The 14758-nt window shown below is 39.4% G+C and overlaps 1 protein-coding gene across 1 annotated transcript; it reads right to left on the reverse strand.

Moving 5' to 3' along the window:
* Positions 1–13186: 13186 nt before the first annotated feature.
* Positions 13187–14484, reverse strand: LOC121189759 (otoraplin-like). Its single transcript, XM_041050192.1, has 4 exons — positions 14287–14484; positions 13996–14135; positions 13599–13709; positions 13187–13465 (listed from the first exon to the last, which is right to left on the reverse strand). The coding sequence occupies exons 1-4, from the start codon at positions 14408–14410 to the stop codon at positions 13442–13444; spliced, it is 399 nt and encodes a 132-aa protein (XP_040906126.1). The 5' UTR covers positions 14411–14484; the 3' UTR covers positions 13187–13441.
* Between the last annotated feature and the right edge of the window lie 274 nt (positions 14485–14758).

Genomic DNA, 14758 nt, shown 5'->3' on the forward strand with positions numbered 1-14758 from the left:
TTTCCTTTACACAGACAAGGTACAGTGAAAAAGATCATGTGTGCTTACAGCTGCACAGCTGGCAGTTGTTACTACTGTGGCCTTTTCAGTTCAGGAATAAGGGCTTAGTAGTGGTCACCTGATGTGGCAGGTCATTGCAGTGGCTCAAATGCAGGTGCCAGTTAACAGAACTCTGTATGTTATGTGTTTTCACACATGAGCATGTGGAACGAGTGCAGGATTTTCTTTTTTCTCTCTGATTTTCTATAACATCCCTGTAATAGCTGTTATTATCTGTTGTAATTCAATCTGCCCCTAGAACTCCCATTGTCTGGGAAGTAGTTGCATGCTTTAAGTATCCAGCTATCTCAGCAAAATGGTCTTGAACAAGAGCTAAAACAAGATTTGCAAAAATTGTTCTGCTCATCTCAGTAGTTCCCATCTTTAAATTATTCCGTGTTGCATACATTTCAAGAGACATCTTCATGAAACCATTTTTTTTCAGTGATGAGAAATGATGAGAGATGAGAAATTTCATGCTCCGCAGTCGTACTGGTAAATGATTTCACTTGTTCAGTAAAAAGTGAGATTAAATGTACACATAGAGAATAAGAAAAGCCTCATGAAATATGCATATGTTTTGAATTTGAAGTGTTTATCTCTGTTAAGTCATTATGCACTGCTTTAAAAGATGCTAATCTATCACCGCAATGGCGTACTGTCACGTGCAATGTTCACTCTTACACAACATTATCTAAAACGTGTGGTAACAAGGGAGAGCAACAGCATGTGAATCCGTTATCAGAGAAGTCTGGAAAAATAATGAAGGTGGATTCTCTGTAAGTGGATCCACTTTACTAATCACTGTTTCCATGCTCCCTGCAGACCTCCTCCCACACTCCTGCCATCCTGCAGCCCAGAGATTATTTATTTAGCTTGGGCAAGCCAGCATCCTTCCCCTCTCCATCAGTACACCATTCTTCACTGCTGGGCGCTCGTGACTGATCCACACTCCTGTTTAGACTGCTGATTCACATTGCTCTGTATCCTCTCCATCATCTCAACATCTGCTGCTTTAAGACTGTGACGGGGTTTTCTGACAAATCAATAACAATTTATGTTGTGAGGGGAGAAAGAAACCATGATTTATTTAATTTATCATTTATATTAAATAAAGACTCGTGCTTAAAAGTTAATTCTTGACCTTGGAAAGCAGTTTCAAAGGATGACTCTCAACACAAGGTCCAACTTTGTTGCTTCTGAAGCTTTTAGAAGCTTCTCTATGCGCTTTCATTTAACTACCAAATGTCACTAGATCATCCTAAACTGTTTTCACAGAGTCTGCAATGTTATTTGAGACACAGTTGGGACACAGGCAGAACTTAGGATTTTCATGTTGAAATTGTCATAAAATATTTGAAGGATTAGCTCACATTACGATTTCAGAAAACCTGTTGAGCCCTTTGAAACCCTCTCTTTACAAGCAATGCTCTTCTGGTAGCAGAAGATTTTTCCTCCAGCATAAATGTCTCAGTCTTCCTCATTCTTCCTAATGGCTTAGGGGTGTTTTTTTCAAAAAATATTGGAGAGGCTTCACAGCACAACAACTTCGTTAAAGACTGAATTCTTTGTAATCTTTTGTTCTGACTTCACTGGAAACTGCACAGTCCACAATAATAGAAATAATATTTGAGTGGCTGCACTTACTGTAGGAGGACGTTTTTTTCAAATAAATATATGTCATAAAAATATCATATGGTGACCTTTTGACAGATGGATATCATACAGTGTTGTTTCTTACAATATTGATTGGCAACTCTCAGAGATAATATAACAGAAATGGAGCTGTTAAAATGCATGGATGTGTGGAGTGTTAGAGGAGGAGCTGAAAAACTTGCATCTTTAATTTTTCATCTTTGCCTGAGGCTGGAGTCGATGCAGGCCCCCGTCAGTGTTTCTGCTATGAGTTTTAGCGACAGCAGGAGAGATTAGACCAGCAGCTACATGCTGATACTCAGCAGATGATCGAGCGTGCACACGCGCACAGACCAAAACAGGCGGATCAAAAATCCATGATAAAGCCTCTGCAACCTCTGCCACCAACCTTTCAACCAGACCGGAATAGTTCACCAGTTCTCAGAGTTCACTCCTGCAGTGTGTAGTGTTTTCAATACTAAATCAAATCAATCCAGAAATACCCAGTAAGTTTGTAACAAGGCACGCTGCTTTTATGCATTTTATATGCAGAGCTTGTGAATAGTTTATGATCATCATCCCATTCATTTAGCTGCTGATGCAGTAAGATGCATTTTAAATTCATTGAGGGAGCAAGCCAGTGTAAACGTAACTTGGGTAACCTCAAGACCTGCAAATGGAACCATCAGCCTGTTAACATATTACAGTTTCCTTCTCTATTAGTGTCACAGAAATTAAGAGCAGCACAGACAGAGGCAGAGATAAAAAGACAAAAGCAAGAGGCCTTTCTTGTCCCTCCCTGTAGTTAAGCTGTCATTTCAGTGGCAGCTCTATACTCTAATGCTACGTCAGTGCCAGCGCTGATGTTGTGGGACGCGATGTCTCTGAGTGAGTTGGGGGTGGGTACTATGTCCGCAATGATTGCAGTGCCGACAGTGCAGATAGTGTCAGGAGCTGCACTCCTGATGGTTTCATTCATGCTCACGCTCTTTTCTCTGCATCTCTCCGCTCCACTGTCTCTATATCATAGGAAGCTAATGCCTGTCTCTGGCTCTGTGAGATAAGATGTCGGCCTTCACAGGTAGACGGCTATCAAATCACACAGACAACACTGGTCTTCACAATGTCAGAGAGTTGACGAGTGATGACGTATGATTACCCTAGTGTTACTTGCTTTAGATCATTCAATTTGTCTTCAACAGTGGTTTACTGGGCATGAGAGCAGGCAGTTAAAATGAGTCTTGGTTTATCAGATGTGGCAATTAATACAAACTCCTGTGCGTGAATTGACACATATCAAATGTAAGTTTTGATCTGTAAAGTCTTCTAGTTCTGATATTAGATCTATATATCTTTGAAGCTGCCAGAGTAAGTCGCTGTGGAAGAAGGATTTAATTGCAGCTACTCTACAAGCAGAGTGGGCTGTAACACTGTGTTGTACAAATCTATTACTTCCATCAGGCCAACTGGAAAAGCAGATAGCAGGGAGCTAAGGACAACATGAGGTTATGTTTGGCCTGATGTGCTGTGAGGTGTAACAGAAAGCAAGGCCAGCTCAGGTGGAAACACCAGCTCGAATTTGTCATGGACCACACAACTCGGCGCAGAAGAAGATTAAATTGAACTCATCACTCATCTTCTACCCGACTCATCCACACCTATTATATTCATCTGTCTTCTCTCTTTCTCTCCTTCTGCAAATCAGCATTTCATTTAACATTTTCTCTTCTCTCCTTCTCCTAAAATTGTCGTGTCGCCTTGTAAGTGCTGTTTACATCCCCCCTGCAGGTCTAAGGGAGTCTCAGGAAAGACTGTTCTATCCGGTGGGAAACAATTCACATTACCACAACCCACAGCTTTCATTTGTCAGGTCCAGCACTACACTGCTGTGATGTTTTGATTTTTCTCCCCTTGGGGTGCTAGCTAATATGGACACTATTGATATTCCTGCCTGTGCTTCTGCTTAGTCTTGAGCTAACTTTGAACACAATATAAACTGTTAAGTACTGTAATATTTCAGAGAGTCTATAACATGTTCTATTCATGAAGTCAATTGGTGGGTGCAGGTTGTTTTTCCTGCACATATCAGACTTGCAAGGGCAACTTTATTATTTATCATTAACTATTTAAAGCGATAATGGCAAAAACCCACAATTTGCATTCATTCAATGTTTTAAAGTAACTTGTGATTTGGCTAACACTCATACATGCAATACTACAGTACTCTTTTGCAGTGAAATTGTTTGTTTTGGGGTTTTTTTATTTGGTTGCACATTTATCACATTTTAAATTTCCATTTCCTCATTCGTTTTATTTGTTTGTTTGTTTTTGGTCACTTGGGGAAAGCAGAAACAAGCTGTAAACGCAGCACTGACACATTATCTTTTAAACTGATATTGTAAACTTGTCAGCAGAGACTTGTCTGTTTACACATTTAGCAGAAACAGAGCAAAATTCATGTGGAGGCTGTTCACTACCTAGTGGCTATCTTCTCCTGGCTGCTGTTTGATGCTAAGCAGGTAGTGTGCACTGGGGTTTTAATGCTTGCTGTCAGAGCGGTTAGAGTGAACCAAACCATTAAAGTTGCGGGCAGAGGAATCAAAATGATGTGTTAAAAAGCTCCATTGGGCTGAGGGGAATGGCAGAGTAGCTTTGATAACTCTCTCTGCACTGTGAGTGACCGCTTTCACACATGATTCATTGTTACAGTAAAAATGTTGACCATAGCCAATTTTAGAGGATACATTTGAGAGTTAACAACAAATAATCTACATTTTCCATCAAAAAATGTTATCAGGAAGCACTGATATCAATATATTTACCATTACCAAATGAACAAAAAATGTAAATCAGTCATTATTGAACTAGGGTAACAATAAGGCATCAGTGTTTTACTGGGGCAAAATTGAAATAGAAGCATTCATAACACATTAAATTGCAATCACATATATGTTTAATATAATTCACAGCCATTATTACTTTGCATCTTTTATATTTTGAAAAGCAGTGAACAAATGTACAACCCATCATAGTGTTATTTCTCTAGATGCCTTATGTTTTATTCACCAACTGGAAAGATACACTGTGCAATTGTTTTCCTCTCCAGAAATGAAAAAAAAAACAAACAAAAAAAAAACAGCCATTTCCTCTCTCTAGCTGGCTCCTTCTATAAATCTATGTACAAATGAAACATAAACTATCTGGGTTTGCGCCAAAGCTCAGCCACAATATGGGGAAAAACTGTGCTATATTATTAATGGACTCTAGAAATACGATCCAACATCACAGTCTGTAGTTCTCACACAGCTTTCCCCTGCAAACAGCGGTGGAGGTGCAGCGAGAGAATGGTACCACCTGCTTTGTTATTCACAGCATATTCTGAATATAAATTTATTTTAATTGGAAAAGAAAAACAACTGTGCGGGCAAAGATTATGCATAATCACAATAATTATTTCCCCCTGTGTGTTACTTATTTTGAGGTGAGTATTCTGTGCTGTCTAATGAATGCACCACCAAGAAGGGAATAAAAGAACATGCAAATTAACTTCAGAGATGAATCATGTTCATTGAGAGAGAGAGGATGAAAAAACATCCAGTCTGATTTGATTAATTAGCAAACTCACTCTGACTTTGAAGGAAATAACATCTTTCACAATCTGCCAGGAAATATTAAGGTCTGTATTATAACGTGGATCTACAGAGACATTTTAACATTGCAAGGTTTTCTTACCTCACTTGACCAGTTTGTGCCCAAATTATATAAATAGTTCGTATTCTGTGACACTCCAGTTACTGGAACATCTGAACCCAGTTCCATCGTTTTATGTCTGTTTCTGTCTGCACACACTGTACAGTAGCTTCTGTCAAAAGATTGTTGGGCTCTGGCTTTGCTGTTAATAAAAAAATGTCCAAACAGTGTTAGCACCAAGCTGCAATAATTTGATTGTTGTCACTGTAGTGCTGTCAAATTGGCAGTTTGGAAAATGTGTTTTGACCTTGAATTTAGGTAGAAAAGTGCAGCATTGTTCGAGCTGTATTTTGAGCAGAGTTCATTTGCCAGTAGCTACAGCTCTGTGTCACATAATGGGATGATTTGTCAAAAGCACAACAGTAATCAGCTAAATGATATCAGCGGGTGCTTTGGAGTTTACTGTAAGTTTGTGGATGAGCAATTCTCATCTCTGAGGCGAGCATTCGTGCCCAGCATGTATTCAGGGATTATGTTGATGTCACGACTGCAGTGGTTTAATTGCCATTACTAGTGTATCATGCCGAGTGCCCCCCAACATGCCAGAATCAAACACCTCAAACATATTTGCTGCTGATGATTTTGATTGGACACTGTGGAAAACATTACCTCAAAGTTAATTTTTCTAATCAAGCCTCCTGAGCTGGACCTAGTCCTCAGCTGTTCACAGCACTGCCAACTTTCCCATTTCCTTTCATGCGCTCATTAAGTCGTCAGCGAAGTCAGCCACCTCCAATCTGATGTCTGAACAATTATCAGCTTCAGTTGGGCTATGACGTTTGACGGTGCAGTGTTTAACATCGCATGCCTTTTCAGAGAGTCTGATGAGACAGCCTGACCTTTGAGGCACAACAGGAAATAATCACCATGTAACTAAGGTGAGTGTCACAAACTGTGTTGAGCTCCATGTCTGAGAAAGAGAGGTCACCCTTTCCATCTGTTTCTGTTAGGTTACAGTCAATAGAAACTGTGAGTTTGAAAGTGTGTGTGCATCCTCAAAACAAATATTTGATTCTTATTTTGTCCAAAAATCTAAATAGCCTAATAACCTAGGAAATTATATCATGGCTGCATAGCTGAAAATGAGCTAAACACTAGGAATGCTGCGAATAGGGTGTAAAATGCTCAACGTCAGCTCATCAATTTCAGAGATGTTCCTGTTCTGCTAAAAGGCTAATTTCTAATGTGTCTGTGGCTACAGGAAGGGGACAGGCCAAGTGACCTTGGCAGGAGATGATGACAATGGAGCTGTACCATGCAAACAGCATAAACAGCATACACAGCAGTCTCTGTGTGTGGGCTCTGATGCTCTTTCCATTTTAAAAGGACATTAAGGGCTAATGGTAATGGTATCGCAGAGGTTTCAAAGCCTCTTCCAGTACTGTCCTATACACTAGCAGCCAAAGAGCATAGTCCATTAAGAAAGCAAACAATGGATATTTTTCATAGGCCACACAGGGCACTGGGTAAACATAACTATGCCACAAGCAATTAGCAACATATCATGTGCTTTAGCTCTTTAGCAATGCTAAAAGTACTGACATTGTCCTTTAATAACACAAAGTAATAGCCAGGAAGGAATGAATGACCAAATAAATTTTTGGTGGAAAAGGGTGATAAGGAGTAAATGTTTCCCAGAATCTAGACACAAAGTCATTAGCATGGCCACTTGACATTTAAGCACTGGTTGCTGGAAACAAAGGTTACAATGGATGCAGAGAAATGCTGTGTGAAAAACAATCTTTTGTATGTGTGCATGTGCATCATGCGCGTGGATGAACACCATTTTCCATGTCGCTCAGCTGAGAAGCAGTGACTCTCATGGAAACATGGAAACACCTTTCATTAGACTCTTAACACAGATGTGAGAACCTGCATCCTTTGATCCAGCCAGGGATTAGTGATGGCCACAGTCTCTTTATGGTTCAGCAACTGCAGCGAGTTGACAGCAGCAAAGCAATAAGCCTTCCATTCTACCTACTGACGGAGAAGTCGGCACAGCTAATTAGCAGTTCTGTACTGTGTTGATTAATTTATTTAGTGTGTCCTCATCTATTTAATCGAGTAAAGGTAATTCATTTGCATATAGTTTAATTGTTTTCAATTCACAACTTTACTAACCATAGCCACTTTATATTAGGTAATATTAAAACCTTTTCACTTCATTATAACCAGTCAACTGTTTAGAGGATGATGTGCAATACTTCCTTCAGCACCTTCTTCACAGATCCATCCTGCTGTTGTAAAAAGTGGCTGTGAGCAAAGTGTGTAAATAAACTCTGTACTGGCCACTCCAAGAGGGTCAATAAAACTACAAGCTGAAATGCATTTAGAGATCCTCGATGAGAATCTCATTGTTCATTCTACCCCTGCGATTTGTGAGGATACCCCAGCCAATCAATACAAGGGCCATTAGGCTTAACAAACCTGGTTCGTCTATAAACTGCCCGCAGGCTCTGCAAAGCAACAACACGTACCCTGGGACAGCCTGCCTACCTGTAATAGCTCAGAGGCGGGTGGTTTGTATGAAGCAGGATATAATTTTATTTTGTCATACTGTATTCTCACACTCATTTGTTATTTAATACCAAGAGCCTCTTACATCTCACATTAACGTTCAGGCAGTGACGCAGATAACCCAGCAACTACATGCAGTAATACCGCTAATGCATGTGTGTGCATGTGCTCTGTTTATACTGCACTGTTTGCCATGATTTGACATTCAGCCACTGGAGTAATACATGACCATTTTTTCCATAATGAGAAGTTCTGTTACAGGTTTTTTTTGTTGTTGTTGTTTCTAAATCACTGTCAGTCATGTCACTCTGGGAACAAGCTTTGGGTGGCTGCAAGACTGAGATATGGTACTTGAAAGAAACAGGACAAAACCTAACAGGAGAGCCACAGCTATATGCAGTGTGCTGACAGTGCATCAAGATTCGACATTTGAAAAATAACAGCTGCTGTGCTTAAAAAGCCCTGCTATGAATAATAATTCAATGATCAAAAGTCACTACTCTCTCAGAAGAACTACGCAGCTTGGAAAAATAAATATACTGTTTATTGTTATTCAATCACTATTCATTGAAGCAAGCAAGCAAACAAGCATGATCTAAAAGTAATGAGTCAGTTAAGGCCATTCTTACTTGTCGTGCATAACAAAGTCTATTCACTATAAATATATAGCTTATAACTTAATTCAGCAGCATAGCTATATGATTTCTACCACTTAAGCACAAAACATATTACAGAAAAGTATTAAAATTATGTCTGCAACAGACTGTTTGGTTTTAAATACATAGAAGTGAAGCACAGCACAGCAACTGTTCCTATATAAAACTCCACACAAGAACATTTTACTGGGTTCACCCACATATGTATGTGAGCCGAAAGACATGGAGAAATCCTGCAATACACAATTTTGTTTCAGCACTTAATTGCCTTACTTAGCCTCACTGCTTTTGTAATGGGTAATTGGTTGTCATGACAAACACTCTATTCTATTCATAGCTCGGAGGCTTGTGCAAAAAAAAACCCTCTGCAAAAACATTTGAAGACAGGACGTAAGATTTCTGATGGAAGCTTTCCATGACAAATACATGAAATGATAGCCTTTTATTTTATTTCTCCTCTCTCCAAGTAATCTGTCAGCCCCAAAGGGGGCTGGGCGGTGGTTGTACACTCATCAGCCCCCGTTGTTCAACTTCAGTGGCCTCCCCAGTCACCAGATCTGAATCCAATAAAGTACCTTTGGTATGTGGTAAAACAGGAGATTGGCAGAATGAAAGTGCGGCTGACAAATCTGCAGAAATGATGTGATGCAATCTTGTCAACATGGGCCAGAATCTCAGTGGAAACTATGCGACGTAGAACTAAGGCTGTTTTGCGAGCAAAGGGCGTCTCCACCCAGTATTAGTATGGTGTTCCTAATAACATGCTCGATGAGTGAATCAGCTTTGATTAACTGAAAAAGTGATTGTACAGTGAAACAAATGGACTGGCTGTGAAAAGCAAATTATTTCACTTTATGTAATTTATCATTCGCTCCTTTTCTACAAAATGCAGGTTTAAATGCCTTCTCAAATGTCTTTTTTTTTTCCAGAATAGAGCAGTAACCCTCAAGTAGGAGATACAATGGAGTGCTGAGCTGTTTGCAGGGTTGAACACACAAGAAATGAAATCAATGGTTTCTTTGTGTGGTTGCGTGACAGAGAAAATGGGTGGAATTACACTAGCTTGTGCAATTATATGAGTCAGAGATATAAAACAGACACACAGACGGAGAACAAGAGAGTAAGATGGATAAATACTGAAAGAGAAAGATATACTGTTGAAGTCACACTTTCTCACTTCACGCTCCTCTTGTCACTTTGTCCTTGAAATGTGGCAGCAATACACCTGATGTGGCCAGTTGTTGGCTGCACATTCTTGACACAAAACTAGACTGACAAATAAATTTATAAATGTATACAATATTAATGAAGTGAGAAGGACACCGCTGATCCTCGGGCTTCAGCGGTGATTGATTCATGCTGACTGATTGATTGATTTAGTTCAAACAAGCGGTCAGCTGACATTTGCTGACACTCTTGAAGAAAATCGGCGCCGACAAAACCTATCATTCAAGCACGTTTAAGACACTACCAATCAAGTCAGTCACTACAGACACTCACAAACACATGCATGCTTACCCTCTAGTCATGCGAACATACATAAAGTGCAATAGAATACATACATAAAGAGTCTTCCATCACTCTAGAGGATAACAGATTAAGTTTTCTTTCCATCATTGTTCCGGGTAAATACCTTCTCTCAGGAGGACAAAGCCCCTTGTTTGCCAAAGGAAAAAAAAAATTTGCTGTTGCATCAGAAATATTCACACTGAATCATCAACATCACCTACATCCAATATGACCAATTTGATAGCTCTTCAAATGTTCTTCTAACATCAATCTTTTTTTTTTCATTCCCACCACAATTCGGCTCAGTCCGTGGTAATATATTTTTTCTGAGCCTGACAAGACACAGTTATTCTTCCAGTATAATGTTCTTGAGTGTTTTGTTTATTCAGGAACCTCTCTCACACAACTGAAATTATCTTTTGCTGATTATGTTTTCCTCTCCCTTTTTTATTTTTATTTTTAGAATTACTTCATCTTTCAAAAAACATCAAATCCACTGCAGGTGTTGACTGTTCTGATTAAGACTGCATTTATTTCACAGTTTCACAACTCGTTGCATCACACAGACACACCAGACTTGAGTTTATGAAAAAAAAAAAAGGCTCACGTTTCCTCAGTCTCAAATGTCACTCTCAGATGTTAACCAGACCAGAAGCTGTTGATTCCTTGAAAAAAGAAATGTACCTACTGTAGCCTGCATTTGGCAGCTGCTCCTTTAAGCTCACACAGGAAATACACACACAAACATGCACACACATCAATCTCTTCTGTCACAGTATCCCTGCCTGTCACCATGGTAACACCCTAAAGCTACAGCTGTCTGATGGAAGATTGACTTTAAACAGGAGTAACTTGCTGTGATTCGTGGATTTTGGCCTACACATTCACACACACGTAAGTGCAGTTGGCAATCAGATGAAAAGGTGCTGAGCTTTTCACTTCTTTGGGTCAGTTGTTAGTAACAACCATTGGATTCAGCATCTAGTTCCTCTGTACATACTGTGTAATGATGCCAATTTCATTCCAATATGACCTATGTGACTATATTTCTGAACTGAAACTATTTCCAAAAACATTACAGGAAATATTTCACTCTTCTCTTCTGTTCTGTTCTGTTCTGTTCTGTTCTGTTCTGTTCTCTTCTCTTCTCTTCTCTTCTCTTCTCTTCTCTTCTCTTCTCTTCTCTTCTCTTCTCTTCTCTTGTGAGTCCCTGCTTTAACAGACCGCTCAGAAATGCCCCAGGTATGTTTTCCCTGAGTGGCCGTTTGTGGTATATGTCCACATTTGAAACAGGTTTGTATTGATCTGGGCTGAAAATGGGACAGGAGATTGATTGTAATGTGTGACAGCCCTATTTCCTAAACTCGTAAGCCAGCCTTTCTAAGAATGCCTCAGGTCAGAAGGAAATAAACTAATGAAAATTACCTGTTTGTAGTGGCTTCACAAGTCAGTCATGTAAGAGACTTCCTGAAATGGTAGCGAAATGGAATGAGAGCTCTGAGGGACATTAGTTAAATCACTGAGTCTTCCTTTATCAAAATGAAACGTTTTTCTGTTTGATAATCCACCCCTGTAAATGCGGGAACATTTGATTGAGATGTTATTTTCACTATATCTGGGTGGATGCTGTGATGCGTAAAGAAGATACTTGTGATTCAAAACCAATCGAAAAGAGATTTAAATCATTCTGTGAAAAGAGTCTTTACAATGACAAAATGCCAGGCCGTGTTTAATCATAACAGTTGTGTAGTAGCTGCGTGTGTGTGTGTGTGTGTGTGTGTGTGTGTGTGTGGGTGTGGGTGTGGGTGTGAGACAAACAGATGGACAGACAGACAGAGTCTCCATGGGGAAATAATAATCTCATATCTAAAACCACTTCAGACTTTGAGAAACAGAAAGATACTGGACTTATGGGTGGTACGTACACAATAATGCAATGTCACTTAATCAAAAATAATTTAAACATGAAACACCTTCATCACAATTAAAATCAAAGCTTCAGTGGTCAAATTACACTAAGTGGCAGCAGACCTTGTGAGCCTTTGAGGAGGTCTGGCCTTGAACACTTTGATATATTTCAAAGCAACATGAGACATCTAACTGGGCTGCACGTGTATGAGTTTAAAAAATGCTAAATTATTACTATTAGAATAATTGCTGCCTCACATGCAGAGGAAATAATCATCAGCAGTGAATTAAAAAATGCTGAACAGCAAATATAAGAAATTTGTTTTGCAGATTTTTGTCATTTTAGTTTGATGAGTCATGCAAATAAAGAGAATTAAGACACAACTGAGTGTGGTGTGAAAAAAAACAAAAAAACCAAAACAGCAACTTTTACCGTATCACATTTAAACCTCTTTCTAGATAAAAATTCTTCATAAACAGAAGAAGTGTCTCTCAACGTTTTACCAGTGCTGCTGCTGCAGTCACTAGAGTTACTGAGTGATCTCGTGTGTCAGTCTTAGATTCACCTCAATCCTGCTGCACAATATATCACCATAACTCAGCATCTTACCTGTATTAATGCCCCTCATTAGATTTATCAGAGGTAGTTCAGAGTGGCTTGTACAGTAAAGTTAGTTTGTCCATTTGTTTTTGTGTGTAAGAGAAGAGGGATTGGAACTGGCTCATTGGCTACGAAATATTATAATAAAAGCTGATATTGTGTTTTTACTGTGTGGTACTGAACAGATTTCATAAGACTATGTGCTATTGTGCAATTTCTCTCAAAGATTGCATTTCTTTTGAAAAGGAGAAAATAAGTAACAGACTTCTTTTCCTGTTGTTTTACAATGAATCAAAACTCGCTGTGTGCAATGCAGATAGTTTTTTTTCTGTAACAAAAAAATGCTTCTGACAGCATCAAGAAACCTTGACACTGCGATAAAGAGGCTATATCTGTATTGCAAACTGAATCTGATAGTGTATTTACAACAGGAGAGGATCCCTGCAGCAGTTACTTTCCAGTTTTAGCAAGACAATACAATAAAACTGCAATTACCAATCCTTAAATGTCAAAGCAGCAGTCTGGAAAACAAATTCTTATCTTTTCAAATAACCACCATTTTCAATTGATATGAAAAAAAGGTTTATTGGGCAAAGTTTTCTGTTAAGACAAAGCAAGACAGATAGGATTAGCTCACTCAAGAACAGGGGTGTCAGACTGTGGACTAAGAGGGGCTGAGAGTGTCCAGCTGGAGACAACACCACAGGATGTAATGGAACATAGTTTGGCACCCCGGATCAGGAGAGGAACTGTCTATTCTCCTTTAGAAAAGCCAGAGCTGCTAAACGCAACACTTGAGGGGAAAGAGGCTTCAGTCTGTCATGCCTTAATCACAGTAGAAGTCCATGCCCTGAAAGAAAGGCAAAGCAAAAAGAATTAAAGACTATAAATGTTGACCACCATCTATTACTCCAAAAAATTTAAAGAGAATGAAAAAAAAATAATCTCAGATATTATCCTTTCAAAGTGACAAAAATACGCACAGTTGTGGGAATCTTAACTGCGTCCTCTGTAAACTTGTACGTCTCCTTCACCATAGTTGCAGGGAAGTATCCAATGATGCCCATCTGGTCCACATACCGCTCGCTGTAAACCTGCCAGTGAAAACAACACGGCCTCTCTAACAAATTAACAGGCATCACATTATATATGCTGTATGCGTTATATCTTCCAGACTTAACTTGACATAATTTAAATGCTTGCTCATTTCAGATAGATGGAATATTTAAGCAAGTGCCTTTCTTGGCATCTTGCTCTCAGAAAGGCCATAAAGTTCACATTTGTTTGTCCCAGCTGCAGCACATCCTGTGTGCCTTCAGTAACTGATTGCAGGTGCTCACTGCTACACTGTTAAATAACATGTAACAAAAATGCACATACACTTCCAGACCAGAAGACTCCGGCGCCCTCATCTGGTATCAGTTTAGAATACACATAAACCACCTGACCCTTCTTGATGTTGATGAATCTGCAGTCAGGAGCTATGAAGTCATCCAAGGCTGTGGCCATGGACAGAACATCTGATAAAGCACAGAAAACAAAAGAAGAAAAGGAAATATGTGATACGATGGAAAAAGTTAACAAGCACATGCATTTTATTGCATAATTTTGAAACGTAATAGATTTCAGGAAACACTTTATGTCCTGCTTCTCTTTCAAGGTCTGACTTACAGGAGCATTCTGCATCTCCGCAAATCTTGCTGTCTGCTAATTTATCCATGATGACGGCCCTCGCAGACAGTGTAGTAAAGTGCAATAGTCCCACACAGAGCAGAATCACCAGTGGATAACTCATGCTGACGAAAAGAGCAGAACCAAGGGAGTGTTGTGTGTGCGTGCGTGCAGATGTGAATGTGGACGTTTGAAGGAACTTAAGGCTATAAAAGTCCCAAAACACTTTTCTCAGCCAGGACTGAATGGGCTGAGCCCTTACATCAGAGGTCGCCTGGCCAATCACTGTAGAGTTTCAGAAATGCCACACTTTGGAACTATTCATTTTCCCACAAGGGAGTTGGCTGACTTTTTTTTTTTTAAACTATGCAAATCTCAGTCTCTTTGCAGGAACAAGCAGTCACAGTTCATCTGAACTGTGTTTTGAGCTCAGCAAATTCATGTGTAGAAATACAACAGGTCTTTCAGTAGG

This window comes from Toxotes jaculatrix, chromosome 11, assembly GCF_017976425.1.
Source record: "Toxotes jaculatrix isolate fToxJac2 chromosome 11, fToxJac2.pri, whole genome shotgun sequence".
In the NCBI taxonomy this organism is placed as follows: domain Eukaryota; kingdom Metazoa; phylum Chordata; class Actinopteri; family Toxotidae; genus Toxotes; species Toxotes jaculatrix.

Bases quoted from the DNA above. Each gene is read 5' to 3' on its own strand.
- LOC121189759 (XM_041050192.1), bottom strand. From the start codon at position 14,410: ATGAGTTATCCACTGGTGATTCTGCTCTGTGTGGGACTATTGCACTTT. The intron at 14,136-14,286 runs GTAAGTCAGACC...GTGCTTTATCAG, and splicing joins CGGAGATGCAGAATGCTCCT to ATGTTCTGTCCATGGCCACA. The intron at 13,466-13,598 runs GTGCGTATTTTT...CCTTTCTTTCAG, and splicing joins CAGTTAAGATTCCCACAACT to GGCATGGACTTCTACTGTGA.